Source organism: Brassica oleracea, chromosome C5 (assembly GCF_000695525.1).
Source record: "Brassica oleracea var. oleracea cultivar TO1000 chromosome C5, BOL, whole genome shotgun sequence".
NCBI lineage: Eukaryota > Viridiplantae > Streptophyta > Magnoliopsida > Brassicales > Brassicaceae > Brassica > Brassica oleracea.
The window spans coordinates 3,750,894-3,768,188 of NC_027752.1; the positions used below are offsets into that span (position 1 = coordinate 3,750,894).

General features: G+C 39.6%; 5 protein-coding genes across 7 annotated transcripts; 2 read left to right on the forward strand and 3 right to left on the reverse strand.

Moving 5' to 3' along the window:
* Positions 1-985: 985 nt before the first annotated feature.
* On the reverse strand, positions 986-4,846 carry LOC106295005 (leucine--tRNA ligase, cytoplasmic). Of its 2 annotated transcripts, none has more exons than XM_013730755.1 (3): positions 4,717-4,846; positions 1,367-4,633; positions 986-1,184 (listed from the first exon to the last, which is right to left on the reverse strand). In XM_013730755.1, the coding sequence occupies exons 2-3, from the start codon at positions 4,618-4,620 to the stop codon at positions 1,181-1,183; spliced, it is 3,258 nt and encodes a 1,085-aa protein (XP_013586209.1). In that variant the 5' UTR covers positions 4,621-4,633; positions 4,717-4,846; the 3' UTR covers positions 986-1,180. The 2 variants fall into 2 exon arrangements, with proteins under 2 accessions (XP_013586209.1, XP_013586208.1); XM_013730754.1 differs by having other exon boundaries at positions 1,367-4,636.
* Positions 4,847-5,112: 266 nt separating this feature from the next.
* On the reverse strand, positions 5,113-6,550 carry LOC106343592 (ras-related protein RABA2a). Its single transcript, XM_013782847.1, has 2 exons — positions 6,300-6,550; positions 5,113-5,754 (listed from the first exon to the last, which is right to left on the reverse strand). The coding sequence occupies exons 1-2, from the start codon at positions 6,462-6,464 to the stop codon at positions 5,266-5,268; spliced, it is 654 nt and encodes a 217-aa protein (XP_013638301.1). The 5' UTR covers positions 6,465-6,550; the 3' UTR covers positions 5,113-5,265.
* Positions 6,551-6,704: 154 nt separating this feature from the next.
* LOC106295758 (probable elongation factor 1-gamma 1) lies at positions 6,705-9,399 on the forward strand. The gene is made up of 8 exons (XM_013731732.1): positions 6,705-6,827; positions 6,930-6,976; positions 7,467-7,613; positions 7,709-7,769; positions 7,853-7,905; positions 8,011-8,112; positions 8,210-8,699; positions 8,808-9,399. The coding sequence occupies exons 2-8, from the start codon at positions 6,968-6,970 to the stop codon at positions 9,185-9,187; spliced, it is 1,242 nt and encodes a 413-aa protein (XP_013587186.1). The 5' UTR covers positions 6,705-6,827; positions 6,930-6,967; the 3' UTR covers positions 9,188-9,399.
* A 379-nt stretch (positions 9,400-9,778) lies between these two features.
* Positions 9,779-11,228, forward strand: LOC106343475. The gene is made up of 2 exons (XM_013782702.1): positions 9,779-9,994; positions 10,793-11,228. The coding sequence occupies exons 1-2, from the start codon at positions 9,919-9,921 to the stop codon at positions 11,020-11,022; spliced, it is 306 nt and encodes a 101-aa protein (XP_013638156.1). The 5' UTR covers positions 9,779-9,918; the 3' UTR covers positions 11,023-11,228.
* Positions 11,229-11,330: 102 nt separating this feature from the next.
* Positions 11,331-13,549, reverse strand: LOC106343474 (KH domain-containing protein At1g09660/At1g09670-like). Of its 2 annotated transcripts, none has more exons than XM_013782701.1 (8): positions 13,374-13,549; positions 13,163-13,310; positions 12,909-12,994; positions 12,698-12,825; positions 12,479-12,619; positions 12,278-12,394; positions 11,803-11,946; positions 11,331-11,708 (listed from the first exon to the last, which is right to left on the reverse strand). In XM_013782701.1, the coding sequence occupies exons 2-8, from the start codon at positions 13,306-13,308 to the stop codon at positions 11,553-11,555; spliced, it is 918 nt and encodes a 305-aa protein (XP_013638155.1). In that variant the 5' UTR covers positions 13,309-13,310; positions 13,374-13,549; the 3' UTR covers positions 11,331-11,552. The 2 variants fall into 2 exon arrangements, with proteins under 2 accessions (XP_013638155.1, XP_013638154.1); XM_013782700.1 differs by having other exon boundaries at positions 13,163-13,317.
* Between the last annotated feature and the right edge of the window lie 3,746 nt (positions 13,550-17,295).

Here is a 17,295-nt window from a genome sequence, read left to right on the forward strand (position 1 = left end):
CTTAAAGCTTTCTGCTGGAAAGTGCGGTGTCCACCGAAGATAAGGCATTTCTTGTGGCAAATGGTATCAGGATGTATATGGGTAATGAAAAATTTAAAGGCACGAGGGATAAGAGGAGATATATGTTGTGCTCGTTGTGGAGATCCGGAAGAATCAATAAATCATGTATTTTTTGAATGTCCTCCTGCACGTCAAGTGTGGGCACTATCCAAGATCCCTTCAGCGCATAATATCTTTCCTATCAGCTCTTTATTTGTTAATATGGATCATCTTTTTTGGAGAGTGCAACCGAAAATGGATGACCATCAGTTTGCATGGATTTTATGGTATATTTGGAAAGCCCGAAATAACAAAGTTTATAGTAATTTGGATATTGATCCGCGGGACACTCTTAAATTAGCTGAAGTGGAATCATCACTCTGGACAGAAGCACAGGTGGGAAATGAGCCAAGGAGGGGGCTCTCGGTACAAACCATTCCTCCTTTAGAGACATCAGGTCGATGGTGTTTTATTGATGGCTCATGGAAGGATAAAGAATTAATGTCAGGGCAAGGTTGGTATAGTACTTTACCAGGATTTGATAGTCTACTGGGGGCAAGGAATGTATGGGCATGCCTCTCTCCCCTTCATTCGGAGATAGAGGCTTTGATTTGGGCAATGGAATGTATGAAGAATTTAAGACAGGTCCAGGTTACGTTTGCTACGGATTGTTCTCAATTGGTGAAGATGGTTTCGGAACCAGAAGAATGGCCATCATTTGAAAGCTATTTGGAAGATATCAAACTTCTCAAAGGAAGCTTCCTCAACTCACACATCGTACATGTACCTCGGACGGCGAACCTTTGGACGGATAGCTTAGCACGTAGTGCACGCAAGCAATTGTCCTTTGTCGTTCACATGGATGCGGAGTTACCAATATGGTTTACAGAGTCAATATGAGTTTGTAAATTTCTTGCTGAAAAAAAAAAAAAAAAATTAATTAATATATTTCAATATATATTATTGGGTTATTTGCAACTAAACAAAAGTCATTTAAGTGACTTATCGGTAAGATACCAGAAACATTTCAGAGCAGCCAAAACAGCTAAATGTATAAATATGACTCGTAAAAGAGTACGAAAAAACTCCCAAGCCTTTCAACCTCTGTCTTTTGAAAGCTTTTCCACGCTTTTCTTTTGAATTACCTGTGATGCAGGAGGAAATTCTTAGTCAGGATGGTAGTCAATTGTGCTACAACAGTGAGTTTAATTGAGGAGAAATAGATAGAATATCCATGCATGTTCTAACAGGAACCTTTTCAAAAAAAAAATGTTCTAACAGGAAACATATATGATGAAGATTTTGTCATATTTAACTAGCTTTTTACCTGTTAACAAAGATGGCGGTTGGACTGCCTGGAGATGGAGGATTCTGCGTCAGGAGTGAAGCATATGGACCAGCTTTAGCAACATCATTAGGGTCACCTGCTGAATAGATTTCAACCTCTTCAAGACCAACTTGCCGCTTCATCAAGTCCACGTTACTCTGAAGGACTTCCATCTCTCCAAAAGGTAGCTTCAAATTCAGAGCCTGACTGCCAATAGCTATTGCTTCGTCCTTCTTGAATTTAAGGAAAGGCATGCAAAGCTTCTGAATCTGCTTGAAGTTTTCTGCTTGTCCATCCTTGTGCAATATCTCCCTTAGTTCTGCAAGTATCTCTGCATCAGGGGCAAAACAACAGGTTTGTTGGTCGAATTTGCTCTGCAGAATCTGGAGGCAATGAGCTCTCCACCCATCAAATTCCTCATTCACATATACAAGGCCTTTCAGATTCGAGTCTGCCAATGCTGTTACTTGAGCACCTTTCTTAGCAGCCTTCTTGGAACCTAAGAGCTGTTTTTGTAGAAGCTTTCTCATTAAGACGATAGAATCTTGCAAATATTTGTTAGCACCCTTGAGAACCAGATCTGGCTCATTTGATGCTGGCCAGCCTGCTCTTACCACACAGCCTTCCTTCTTCAAAAGTTTTCTCCAGACATATTCTGCAAATTGAGGACAGATAGGTTCAATGAGGCGTGTTTGCACATCCATAAAGGTCATTATCAAGTCATGGTTCATGCCGCCAGTGCCACAAGAGAGCCTATACTCATCTCGAGCAGCTTGCAAGTCGTAAAACCCATTCTTAAGTGCCTCCCTGAACAAACAATCTTTGTAGGCTTTTTCAGTCAGTCTGATAGCAATATTCATGTCATTTTCAAACACTTTATCAGCATATGTAGATGGAGGGCCCGTTCTCAAGGAAGATTCAGCAGCCAGAACCTCTTCCATCCACGTGAGCTCTTTTGTCAGGCGCAAAATTGCAGCATTTGCAGTTTCGAATACAAAATTTGCATCGTCAACGCCATCACCAGCATCAGCCAAAGAAAACCTTGTAGCAGTGGCAGAGAATTCTTCAATAGCCTGCTTCAGTGTTCTGAAATTCCCAGTTGACTTTGACATTTTCTCAGAATTCAGCATAATGTGACCATTACATCTGATACCACGAGGCCAATTACGCCTCGCCATTAGTGCAGTGTGGTTGTAGATGAAAAATGTCAAATGGTTCTGGATTAGATCCTTTCCTGAAACTCGAAGATCTAGCGGGTACCAGTAGTCAAATTCCTGCTTCATCTTACTTAAAACATCAGCCGGAATGTCAGACGATTTTGGGTACTGACCATCGCAGAAGAGATACTCCCAAACATCATCATTCATCTGTTGAGGGCTAATCAAAGACTTGCTGCCTTTGTACATGTCTCCGTCGTGAAAGATATGGGCAACTGTATAATAGGCCATATAAAGGGTGGAATCAGATAAGGATTCGACAAGAAACTGTTCATCCCAGGGAATACGCGTTCCAAGACCAAAAGACCGTGAGCAAGCCCACTGATTCAGCCAGCTCAAAGTGTGCTCAAAGCCATGCCTTGTTTCTTCAGAGTAAAGATTCATCTTTGATAAGCATTCCTCAGCCATCTGACGCCATTCTGATTCTCCGTACGTTAAGTACCACTGATCCGTGAGAGCCACAACACATTCATCACCCGATCTTGACATCACTGGCTTCTCGGGTTCACTATATAGAATTGCCTCGCCAGACTCTATCAGCTTTCCCTTGATAATGGGCTTGATCTCTTGGACTTTTCTACCAACAAACTCTCCAATAAGCATGGTTCCTTCGGTGAAACCTTTCAGATACGTCAACCTCTTAGCCTCTGCAAGCTTGTCCTTATCGTTCTGACTTTTAATTTTCAAATCCAAGCAGACCTTCTCAGCAGCCTTGTCCCCAAACTCCGGAATGTTAATAATCGGTACAATCTCAGATGGCACCCACTCGTCTTTCACACCATACTTTGCTCGAAGAGCAGGCTTTGCAGTCAAGTCATGCAGCGCCATGTAATCATCAGGAGCATCACTAGGCACGCTGGTAACAATGCCAGTACCTTTGTTTGTCAGAATGGTTAACATGGGCAGCGCATAGATGATCTCGTTCACAGCCAGAGGAGACCTCAAAGCGAGTCCAATCAGATCATACCCGGTCAACTCAACCAAGCAGGAAGGCTTCTGAGGGATCTTTGAAAAGTTCTGATAAGCAAGGTTGAGTGCAGCTCTCTTCGTTAGGATAAATACATCAGTCTCACTAATTTCATAAGCTCCATATTTCCCATCAGGCAACACCCATGCGTTTGTCTGTCCATACATGGTCTCAGGCCTCAAAGTAGCTGCAGCCAAAAACACTCTCTTTCCTTCCAAAGGACCCAGCTTCAAAGGAAACGGCTGCACCACTTCCATCTTAATAAGCGTATACTCCTGAGGCTGAACACCTTCACCAGTAGCACGGTCATGATCAGCACAAGGCTGACCATCCAAAGGCGAGTAAATCGTGTACCTACGGTCTTTCACAATATTCCCCATAGATTTCAACTTCCTCATCTGCCACCTCACAAAGGCATCGAAAAAGGGATTAACATCAGTCGTCACAAACGATCTCCTCCAGTCACAACCCAACCCATACGCTCTGAGATCTTCAACAGCCAATGGAGGAAAGTAGTACAACCACTCATACGGATCTTGAAACTTCGCTATCTCACTATCAGTGAGACCAAAACTACGCATAATCTCCCACTGATACACCTGTCCACCGGCTTTCGCAGCAACCTTCGACTTCTTCCCCTTGAACTGACCCGGTAAAGCCGGCGTATCACTCTCCTCCTCCTCAACTTCTTGAGCTTGTTTATTGCTATCCTCAGCAGTGAACACAGGAGGATTCCCAAACTGCTGAATCTCGCGAGAGAGCTTATCAGCAGAAGCTTTAATCGGCATACCAGTGCAGTGGAAACCGAACGGGAGGAGCACGTTAGCACCTCTCAGTCTATGGTACGCAGAAGCAAAATCAACCTTGGAGAGTGAGAAGGCGTGGCCTATGTGTAGGTAACCGTTCATATAAGGGAAAGGGAACGTTGCGAAGAACTTCTCTCCCGACTTCGGAGGATCCTTACGAGACTCGGCTAAGAACACACCTTCATCTTCCCACCATTTGCGTACAGCTACCTCGATTTCGAGAAGACGATCTCTCCTCACGAAGCTTTTCGATTCAGATGCCATCGCGTGACAGTGCCTCCTGCCCAAAGAGAATCAATTCGAAAATCAAACGAAGAAACATCATAAATGAGAATGAGCTTGAGGGAACGCAAGGAGTACCTTAACGATGAGATTCCAGGAATAGCGAATCGAGTCCGCCGCGTAAGCAATGCGAGATTGGTTAGAGATGGAGCCACAGCTGGGAAAGGATAATGAAGATGAGTGATGTCGTCTAGGGGTTTTAAGCTAAGTAAGGTTAAAGAGTGAAGCTCAATCACAACCTTCAATCCTTTTGACTTAACGGCCGTTAACGTCCAATAGTCTAAACGGAGTCTCGTCCTACTAAACCGGTCTCGGACCATAACCAGTTTCAAACCCAATTAGTTTTCTTTGGGCCAACACATAATAAATCGCCCAGTTCTTTATATAATGGGAAGACATATAATCGCTTGGATAATATAATACATGGTGAATGGAAAGTACTAATCGCTTGGTTATACTGGTATACAACTAGAATAACTAAAACAACAATTTACTTGCATTTGAATTTCACAATTCATATGGAATGATCCTTGAGTTATATTACTTGCAATTGTTTAGCTAGTGCAACACAACGCAAGCCGTAAAAGGAAATACATAGATATTGGCTTCGAAGTGTGATAGCCTCTTTCAGGAAGAAGAGCAACAAGGCTTCTTAGTGTTTGATTCAGAAGAGGCAGCGACATCGATAGTTTGACCTTCCTTGACGTTAGCATTCGCATTAGCCTGGTCTGAAGATATAGATTTCTTGCTGATGATCCTGTAAATCTCGGAGAGAATCGTCTGAAAGGCCTTCTCCACGTTCAGCGCCTCGAGGGCCGACGTCTCGATGAACGACAACCCTTCTTTCTCCGCGTAGCTCTGAGCATCCTCTGTGGCAACAGCTCTGAGATGCTTCAGATCCGTCTTGTTTCCGATCAACATGATGACGATGTTGGAATCCGCATGGTCTCTGAGCTCTTTCAACCACCGGCTAACATTGTCAAACGTTGTTGGTTTGGTGACGTCGTAGACCAAGAGGGCACCGAGCGCACCTCTGTAGTAGGCGCTGGTGATGGCTCTGTATCGTTCTTGCCCAGCCGTGTCCCATATCTGAGCTTTCACAGTCCTTCCTTCCACCTTACAACAAAGAAGCATGGTGTTAGTCAAAATGTTAATTCATAAAAACAGTAAGCAACAAAATGCATATCAAAAAGCTTATTATATACGCTGATTATATGACTAGAGTGTGCAAACATATATCTATTTGATATAAATAACAACACTGACTCATACTTAAAGCAACAAACTTTACATTTCTATTGTTAACCTAAGTGTAAGCTATGTTCAAAATCAAGAAAGTCTCTTTAGATCTTGACTTGCACAAGGTTCTTAGATCCGAGGCAGCCTCATGCTAAACTAGCCAGACGAAATACGAACTCAGGTTAAAGAACTGCAACTTCCACTTCCCAAATGCACACAATGGCTGTTTCCAAGCATCCCACAAAACTACAAACACATCTACATGTATATACACAAAGGCGGAGATCTATATATACACATACGGATCGAGCCAAGAAAACACCCACACAAGTTCATAGTGGATTTCAGATGCTTTAAAACCAGAAAATTGAAACTAAGACTAGATCAAGAAACAGTTCAGAGAGAGAGAGATGGGTAGATACTTGGAGAGTACGAGTGGCGAATTCGACACCGATGGTGGATTTGGATTCTAAGCAGAACTCGTTGCGAGTGAATCTAGAGAGGAGATTCGACTTGCCGACGCCGGAGTCTCCGATGAGAACCACTTTAAACAAGTAGTCGTATTCTTCTTCCGGTCTTCTCGCCATTGTTTAACCCCCTTTTCTTTGAGAAGAGCGAGATTGGGATTTTCAAAACTGTGAGAAAGGGGAAGAAAAGAAGAAGAAGACGAATTGAAGAAAATTAATTATTATTTTCTTCCGGAAAAAAATGAAATTCTGTGTGGTCTAAAATACCCTTGAACTGCCGACTAAATGAACGAGGCCTTCATTTATCAAGTTGGGCTTTCAACAACAAAATTGAAATCAAACCGGATCAAACCAGGGTAAATTGAATACTCTCCGTAAACCAAACCATTTAAAACCCTAATTCGTCTATCCCTTCGAACACTCTTTTTATAGCTTTCGCTCCGCCTCATCTACTTTCTCTCTCGCTTTGCTCTCTCACTACAGGTAAGATCCCATCGATCAAACAATCGCTTTTCTTCCAGTTAGCTTATCTTCTTCTCTATAACAATAACTGAGCTCACATTCTGATGTTTTCCTCTGTACCAGATTCAATACCATAAGCCGAAGTCGTAACCGTCTTAGCAATGGCTTTGGTGAGCTCTCTCTCTCTATAATGATTTTGTTTTTGTGTTACTCTTCGTTTCCGAGCTTACTCTGGACGATCGCATCCTGTATTGCTATGTTACAACGATAACTGAGCATATGATAGTGAAGAATCAGTCGTAAACTGTAGTAATATTATCCGATTCGGATTATCTTTAGATGGATTTAGGCTTTTGAATGTGTATCATCGCATCCTGTATTTGATCGTGAAGAAGCAATCGTATCGTAAACAGTAGTAACCGTTCGATCTTTTGATTATTCGATTTCTAATTATCCTTTGGTTTTGCTTTTAATGTAAATGATTTTTTTTTGTACGCCAATTAGTTTGAAATTATATTTTTAGCTGCTGATTACTAGTGTTGAGTTTTGGTGTGGCAAATGTCTTCACGAATGAAATTGGCGGCGAAAGTTATATGTGCTGAATCTATCTGAGGATAGATGAGTTTGGCTGATCAGTTTTGTACTCTAATGACTCTGTAGGTATTGCACACATACAAGGGAAACAAAGGTGCTGAGAAGGCACTCATTGCCGCAGAGTACACTGGTGTGCAGATCAGTGTCCCCGACTTTGAGATGGGTGTCTCTAACAAAACCCCAGAGTTCCTCAAGATGAACCCTATTGGAAAGGTATGTATGTGAACGTTGTTGATAGCTTTATTGATCGAATGGCTTTTTACTCGTTTTTGAGTCTTCCTCTAAACTAGAGCTATCGATCTTGCTAGGTTCCGGTGCTCGAGACTCCTGAGGGTCCCATCTTTGAGAGCAACGCCATTGCCCGTTATGGTAAATTTAAATTCCTTTTGTTTGTGTGGTTTAATTGCACGCTAGCAGTTTTGTATAATTGCTGTTTTGATATTCTATTGTAGTGAGCCGATTGAACGGTGAGAACTCCTTGAACGGATCTTCCCTGATCGAATATGTAAGTTCCTGCTTCCCTCCTGGGGCTGCTCTTCTCTTATATGTTTGCGCTATTCCACTGTTTGTTTTTGTTCAAGCTGTTTATCTGCATGCTTCTACTCTGCAGGCACAAATTGAGCAATGGATTGATTTCTCCTCATTGGAGATCTTTGGAAGCGTCTTCATGTGGTTTGGCGCAAGAATAGGCTACAAGCCATACAGTGTTCCGGTAAGCTTTTCTAACTTTCATTAGGTGGTTTCATACACGCTCTTTGAACATTATCTGGATACACTCTGATTAAGACACCTGCTTCTTTTTTGTGAAGGGTGAGGAAGCTGCTATCTCTGCATTGAAAAGAGCACTTGATGCTCTGAACACCCATCTCGCTTCCAAGACTTTTCTTGTTGGCCATTCTATCACCCTTGCTGATATCATCACTGTCTGCAACTTGAGCCTGGGATATGCTACCGTAATGACCAAGAGCTTTACCTCTGCATTCCCTCATGTTGAGAGGTACTTCTGGACCGTGATTAACCAGCCAAACTTCAAGAAGGTGGTGGGTGAGGTGAAACAGACTGAAGCTGTCCCTCCTGTTGCTTCCAAGAAACCTGCTCAGCCTGCAAAGGCCAAGGAGGAGCCGAAGAAAAAGGCTGCCCCTGCAGCAGAGGCACCTAAGCCTGTTGAGGAGGAAGAGGCACCAAAGCCCAAAGCAAAGAACCCTCTTGACTTGCTACCACCAAGCCCCATGGTCCTCGATGAGTGGAAGAGGCTTTACTCAAACACCAAATCCAACTTCCGTGAGGTTGCTATTAAAGGTGCGTTGTGATATTTTCTCTTTATCTAGTTTTACAGTTTTTTCAAGGGGTTGCAATGAACGTATTGTTTAGATTATGAAATTAATCACCATGTTTCATATAATGCAGGATTCTGGGACATGTATGACCCAGAGGGATACTCCCTGTGGTTCTGCGACTACAAGTACAATGACGAGAACATGGTGTCATTTGTCACCCTCAACAAGGTTGGTGGATTCCTTCAGAGGATGGACTTGGCGCGCAAGTACGCTTTTGGAAAGATGCTGATTTGCGGGGCAGAGGGTCCGTTCAAGGTGAAGGGTTTGTGGCTGTTCCGTGGACCAGAGATCCCTAAGTTCATAATGGATGAGGTGTACGACATGGAGCTGTACGAGTGGACCAAGGTTGACATCTCCGATGAAGCCCAGAAGGAGCGTGTTAGCCAAATGATCGAGGACGCAGAGCCATTTGAAGGTGAAGCTCTCTTGGACGCCAAGTGCTTCAAGTGAGAAGAAAATTGGTTTTGGTTTGATACTACTTGAGAGTTTTCCTCGGTGACTTGTGTTTTGATGATCCTATGAGTCGCTGAAGTCTGTTTTTTTCTAATCGAGTTTTAAGGACTAGGCTGCGGTCTAAGTAATACTTTTATCTTTTACTCTTGTGTTTGTTAATGTTTCTCTTTGCCAAGACAGAATTCATTTACAATTTTTCGAGGTTCTTACAATGGTTGTAACCATGACCAATTGTCTTATGCTTTTTGTTGAGATTGTGAATGGTGAAGAGTCTTGTTCTGAGTCTATGGCGGCGTCCGTAGGCGTGGGTCTTGGCCGCTTAGGCTACTTCTTTGGTCGACGTCGACGCCTTTGATTTCGTCGCTGATTCCGTTCGGCTAATAGTCTAACATTTAGTATACTTGGAAGATATTGTAATCGTAAACTGTACATATCATTAATGTAAGAAATTACAAAATACACAAAGTTGTGGAATTAAAATCAATTAAAGTTTAAACAATTTTTAGGGATGTAGAAATACATGTTTAATTATTGTGTTGGGTGGGGGTCTGAAACTATGCAAGTACTATAAGACAATAAATTATCCTAATAAAGATCTGGGCGTTTTAATTGTTCCTTTTTCTATTTTCTCAGACATCAAAAAAGTTGATCTTACCAAAGCGAAAGATCGATCCCTCCTTGCGTACAAGCGAACTATTATCGCCAGGAGCCGAGAGACGTGAGTTGGCATGTATGGAGAGATGGAGGGGAGCTCATGGCGGCGTCTGGCATTCATAGCTTCGATTTCTCTGCACTTCGTCTTAGGTTCGTCTTTCTCCAGATCTACCTGATTCTATTTTTCCAAGGCCTTAGTTTCCCCAATTTTCCTTGTTAGTATTATATAGAATCATCGGATTAATCTTCGTTTGGGATTTTTAGGTTTTGAATTCGCGAGATTTATGTCTAATTCAGCTGAACTTGGCTCTTTCAAGATTTCTTATGTTCATGAGGTCACATCTTGTTTCGTTCGCGATGAGGATTCAAACATGTAGATAGAAAGATTGTGTGTATATATATCTGTTAGTAGATCTTGAGCAACTAAACTCCACGGATATGCTAAAATTTGTTAGTTAAGACAAAAAACATGAGTTCATGGGGTTTTGTATGGCTATTTGATGATTTGAATAGCTTGTCTGCGAAACCTGCTCTTTTTTCTCGGAGGAGATTGTTTTTTTTTTTTTTTTGTTTCTTGCAACTACCATCATGGTTTATGTATAATTAATCAGGAGTTTCATGGTGATGCTACATTTGAGTTATGCGATAAATTGTCTGAAACTTTTTTTGCTGTCTATAGCTCTCAAGACATTTACAGTTTTACACAAGTTATTTCTACAAATGGCCATTATGTTCCTTAAAATAAGTAAAGCAAATTCTGTTTAGTGATTGCTACAATTGATGTTCTTCTCTGTTGCCTGTGTGTTGGAGTTGTTTCTCCTTGTTTTGTTGAAGATAATCAACATGCAAACTATTTGAGGATAGGCTACAGAATAGCTACGATAGCTCTTGAAATGCGTAACTAAGAAGGCATCTATTAAGTCTTTTTTGATATGATATTATTTCCAGGTCTATCAGGTGATTCCAAGAATACAAATAAGGCAGAGTCACACACTTCTTCCAGCAGAACAGGCACAAAAGTAATCCTCGTACTGCTCGGATTCGTGGCTGTAGCTATGTTCTCCTTCTTTCTATACAAGCTATGGCAGAAGAAGAAAAGAGACGAGCAGTATGCTCGACTGTTGAAGCTGTTTGAGGAAGATGATGAACTGGAAGTTGAGCTAGGACTTCGAGATTAAAAAAAAATTTCAAGCTATCGACAAAATGCGTGACGCATATTTGTTTGTGTTAGCTTTGGTTTTTTCCGTGTAAGATAAATTATAGGTATTAAGATGGATCAGAGCATGTCTTTGGTTAAAGTTTTACTTTCAAGTGATCTTATGTTTGTTATTGACATGCTTTTATCTTGGTGAAATATATAATAAATGCACACGAAATTTAATTATATCTCTACTTTGACAAGTAAAAATGATGTTGCAGTGGAATCAATGTTGGGCTTCAAACTTTATGAAACAAAAAGTTACATGATTCAGAACAAGATTACAAATCATAAACACCATTATTAAGATTATTACCCCCTGGTTAATGGTAATCTCGGCTAGCCAACAAAAAGTTTCAAAAATAAAGAATAAACTTAATGACCAAAAAAAATTAATTGAAGTGTCTCATCAAACGTTAGAACATTATCACCTCGCAGATAGATAGTGACAGAGGATTTGCTCTGTCCACACGACCATGCCATGGTTTCTCATCTCTCGTGTAGAAATCTTTATTGTCCAGTCTTGGCACGCTTGCTGTTGAAAGGGGACATGCTTGGACTCAGACAAGGGCTCAAGCTTGGACTTGGACTCTCTTCCCTCAGCGTACCATTAATAGCCGCTAACTCCTTCAGCTGTTCCCTCTTGTAGTGGTCCATTGATTCGTCCTGTAGAGAGAAAAACATAACCATGTGAACAAAAAGGTTTGGAGTACCAAACCAGATAGAGATGTTTAGATTTTTTTTGTCAAAAAGAATGTACCATTGGCTTTAGGAGCGACTCCAGGAAATGCACTGCATGCTCCAATCTAGAGTTTATAATGTCCTCTGGAAGCTCGGCTTCGATTAGTAAATGTAGTGGCTCGCTGAGATGCTCGTAACCTTGCTTACCTTTGAGCTTCTCCTCCTGCAGGGAAGCATAAAGACTAAATGGATGAGCCTAGCCACCGCATGAGAGATTAGGTACGAGAAAAAAAAAGCTGATAATGCAGGAGAAAATGCATCATAATTTCAAAAAGAACTTGCTATAGTAAAAGAAGGCTACGTGCAACCTTATACACCACGAGAAACAAATTATTTTTACAGTAGAGCATATACTACACATGACTATAGAGCCGCTTGGCAAGTAAACATATGAGACAAACTGAAGTTTTGAACCATAAGAAGTCATTTACACTTGCAGTTGAAAGAGTGATGAAATGGGATACTTCAGAGAAACAACAAAGAAGGAACCATACCTTAACAGTATCCTTGACAGATCCTCGTCCTCTAATAAACACCCTACACTGTGTTGCATGCTCAACTCTTTTTAGAGAGTTCCCACGTGGCCCAAGAATCCGCCCAACAAAATTATACTGCCAAGGTCCAATGAATTAAAAATCAAGATATAGACACAATCATAACACTATTTTCTGGTTAAACTGTTTTAAAGAACTTACGGTCGGAAATTTATCAACAGGCACATCAAGCCTAATCACTTTTTTAACAATGGGTGGAGAATGTAGCCCTGGCATCCCAACCCAGCCCACTGGAGCAGGAGGAGCACGAAATGGGGAAGCTCTCTGGTGATGAAAACTCTCCTGAAGAAACCAATATCAACAAAAAAAAACATTTCGATTTTAGAATTTTTAGCAGTACCGTCAGGAGTCTGATATTACCTCAGCTTGCATCATTGACCATCCGTCAAAATCAAGCTTTCCACTTGTAGGAGGCAGACAAGGCGATCTAAATGGACTGCCATGCTCATATCTATCAAATTCGGATAAACTGGAGATCTTTCGAATTTCTGAACAAACACGAACAATGTAAGCAAATGTTAAAAAAGAGAAAGTTCAACACTTTAAATCTTGAAGTGAGAAGAGAGCACACCTTGATTTAGAAGTATGCAGCAATGTGGCATAAGTTGTGAGAAAGGAGCCAACTTTTGCCTCTCTTGCAACAATTCAGCCAAGTACCTGAGTAAGATTCAAAGAAATGAGAATTCAAGTCCCAATGGATGCTTGCAGTAATGTGTAGAGGCTATTGAGAGGTTCACATTGGAACCAATCCACAACAGTCAAATCTAAATTGATCCAAGTAAAGCCTCACACTTTGTAAGAAGAGAGAAAGAGTGGAAGTACTACCTCTCACGACCAGTGGGAGGAGGAGGAGGAGGAGGGCAAGGGGATCGATTGGGAGAAGCACTGAATCCTGGAAGAGGAAACTGGAAGAAGCTTCCAGGAAGGATCCTCTCTTCCATCGCCGCGAAGCCAGCGCCCGATTCCATCATTTCTGCACACTGCTCAGACTGAGTAGACACAAAAAAGGTGAGAGATTGTGAGAGCAGAGACTCACCCGGAGATAAGTGAGGAGGAGAAAGATGCGGCGGAGGATCTGGCGCCGATCGAAAACTCTATGTCTTCTCTCCGTGAGAAGAAGGTGTGGACTGTGTAGAGTGGCCACTGTTAGGAGCTAGAGAGAGAGTCAAAAGCCCTACGCCTCAAAATGAGTGTGTGTCTCTCTCTCTCTCTCTCTTTTCTTTCCTTTTTTGATTTTCTTTCTTTTTCTGTTATTTTTCTCTATGGACTTCGTTGGTCCTTGGGTTTTGAGTCTTTTGACATGTTTGGGCCTTTGGCATCTACTAATAGGCCTTGATAACTGAACGATCGATTACATGACTCTAACGAATAGTTCTCATACCCAACATAAGAATCTTAGCATAATACCATATCATCTTTCTCCAGCAATACCAATTATGTGTTACTTTTTTTCTCTTACTTGGGGTCCCATGTCCAAGTCCAGACTAAGTTGGGCCTAATCTACTAACGACAAGCAAACCCGGCTGTTTTAGTGGGAGTTAAATATTCATGCCAATTGATCACACATGGAGACAGCGATTTTGTACTGAAAGAAATTGATCTCTGATCTGGTCTAACAGAATCATTCCTCCAGGACTATGGAATAAAAGATTATCCCAGAACTACAACGAGAATCATTATTACCACCACGATGTCTGGTTTATATGTGATTACTTCAGCAATAAAATGATAAGCACACACAACATGACATGCTCAATCATAAATTTTGAATACTACTACTAAAAACATTAATAGCAGAATTTCAGAAAGCTCCGTCTTAAAACAAACATTGAAAACAGTATAAATGTTGCACTAAACAAACTTTTTTTATCATTTTTTTTTAAAGATATTTTGTGAAAATAAATTAAAATGGACTATCTTACTGAATTTTCCTACTGGTTTTAAAAAAAAAATATACAAAATACATAACATACATTTAGTAGAGGCCATAGAATATTTCTTTTTTTTTTGGTCAAAGGCCAATAGAATAATATTCTCGTTTTTTAATAAGAAAGCAGGGTCGCGGACTCTGTTGTAAGCTAAAGGGAATTTACATATGAATATAAAAACAATATTTTTGGGTGCCCACGGTAGCGAAGTAGGACAAAATAGGGGCTTCGACCGAAAAGCATTATTAGGAACAAAAGTTAACAATTAAATTCACATTCCCTCTTTTTACCAGTCAAAATGTCACATAAATTAATAATAAAATACATTATTTTTTAAAACAAAACCTAAAATAATTGAAAAAAATAATGACGATCATTTTAATGACGCCAACGACGCTAACTAAACCCTAAACCTTAAATCTAAATCATAAACCCTAAATTCTAAATTCAAACTCTAAACCCTAAACTCTATATCTCAAACTTAAATCTTAAACCCTAAACCCTAAACCCAAACCGTAAATTCTAAACTCATACCCTAGACCTTAAACCCAAACCCTAGACCTTAAACCCAAACCCTAGATCATAAACCCAAACCTAGACTCTAAACCCAAACCTTAAACCCTAAAGAAACAACATTGACATTAACCCAAACTTTTAGGATATAGGATTTGGGTTCAGGGTTTACGATTTGAGTTTATGGTATAGGGATTAGGTTTGGATATATGGTTTGAGTTAAGAGTCTAAGATTTGGGTTTAGGGTTTACGGTTTGGGTTTAGGGTTTAGGGTTTGGGTTTAGGATATAAGGCTTGAGTTTAGAGTTTACAGTTTGGGTTTAGTGTTTACGGTTTGGGTTTAAGATTTGGGTTTAGGATTTAGAGTTTAAGTTTAGAATTTAGGGTTTAGATTTAAAGTTTATGGTTTAGTGAGTGGCGTTAGCATCATTAAAATTGGCGTTATTGTTTTTTTTCAATTGTTTCAGATTTTTTAAAATAAAATTAATTTATTTTATTATTAATTTAGGTGACATTTCTACCTTAGGGGTGAACCTAATTATTGTTCCATTATTAGCGATACTGTAGCGGAGCAAATATTATTTCAGCCCAGTTATTCTACTTTTTAGTCGATCAAATGAAAATCACTTCTACTTTTTAGCCAATCAAGTGAAAGTCATTTTTTCCCATATCCTCTGAACAATATTTCTTCTATTTCATAAAATATTTTAACATTTTTTTTGTTACATAAAAATTGTCACCTTAAAATTCTAATATAAATTATATTAACTTTCAATTTAAAATTAATTATAAATTGCATTAATTTAATAAATATTTTTTATCTTGAATATTATTAGTCAAATAAATGTAATTAATAACAATTTAAATTGGTTTAAACTACTTTTTTATTTGTGTGAAAAATGTCAAATTGACACTTATTAAAAATAGAAGAAATATTAAAAGAGTAAAATTCACATATAATCTCTCTCTCTCTCTCTCTCATTTCTACATTTTTATTTTCCAACTATTTATTCTAAATTTTCCGGTCACAACCAGTATTCATGGTTTTTTTAACCGTAAAAAATATGTATTTTGTTTGTCGGATGGAATAAGTAACCTTAAACAATACGAAGAGCCATTTTGTTACGGTAAAATCTTTCGAGTGGGTTTTCTGTCATCATTCATGAGTAGGATTTGACAGTTGGTCGGATCAAATTTCAAAGAAATAATCCTTAATGACGTACGTATATAAGCCGGATTTGTTTTTATCGATTGATTTCTACGTGTCTTTTTTCTTCTAAAAAAATTTTTGTTCAAACATGTCTCTTTATTTTGTTATGAACCAGATTGTAGATGGTTCGTAACCAAAAAATTATGATTTGTAATTTTTCCATTTATCTATGACGGTATAATCTTCTATATAAGGAATCTTTATGTTATGAATAAAGATAGATTTTTTCATTACTTATATATCACGTTATCAGCACGAAACTCTAAATTCCTAAGCTAATACCCAAATCGAAAAACTCTAAAACCCTACCCCTAGCTGGCGATCCAACGAACCCTAAACCCCGATCGCGTCTCTTGTTCCCGCGTCTGTTCCAGATCGCGTCCCCGATCAGCTTCAGACCAAGGCGTTCCTGATCCTAGCTCAGACGTTCGCGACCCGAGAGCAGTTCCAACACGAGATCTCTTCCCCGTTCGCGACAGCATCAGACAGCTCACGTCCGACGATCAAGGCGTTCCCGATCAGCAACAAAGGACGTCCGCGACCCGATAGAAGCAGCTCAATCCGATAGGAGTCAGCTCGCGTCCCGTATGTGTTCAGCTCGCGGTTCATCCTGCTTAGTGGTCCGGTTCAACAATCATCTAAGGTTAAAGGAAATTCGAAACCTAAGAACCTATAATCGAATTTGGATTTCTTGATAAAGAATGAAACCCAGATGAATCAAAACCATAGGGTAATAGATCAAAAATCCTAATTGAGTAAATCGAAGCTCTAAAAGTTCGATACCCCAAACCCTATATCATGTTCCTACATGATTAAAACCCCAAATCGGTTTTTACAAGTTAAAATCCGATAAACCTTAACCCTATATCTATAAATTCTAAATAATATAAGTATCAGAATTAATTATACTACTAGATTTTGCCCCGCACTTTCAAAGCGCAGGTTTATTTTTTTTTTTCAATGGTCAAAATATTTAGTAAATGTCATATGAATATTTGTATTTTATTTTATAAAAGACTTAAACTTTTTATCTTTCTTTATCGTGTTTCATTTTAAATGACTATTTATGTTTAAATCTGATTTAAAATTGTTTAAACCGACCAGCCTGTTAAAACATTGATTGAATCCGACAGGTTGCTAGCTTGCTTTGCTTATATAATCCGATAGGTTGATAGATTGATTGAGGTGTACTTGTATAAATTCTGAATGATCTGATTGCATGATTCTTGAGGTTTAATATCATCTACTAGGATTGATAGTTTTGTAATCTGATCTGTTTTAAATAGAAACCCTAAATAATCTGTATG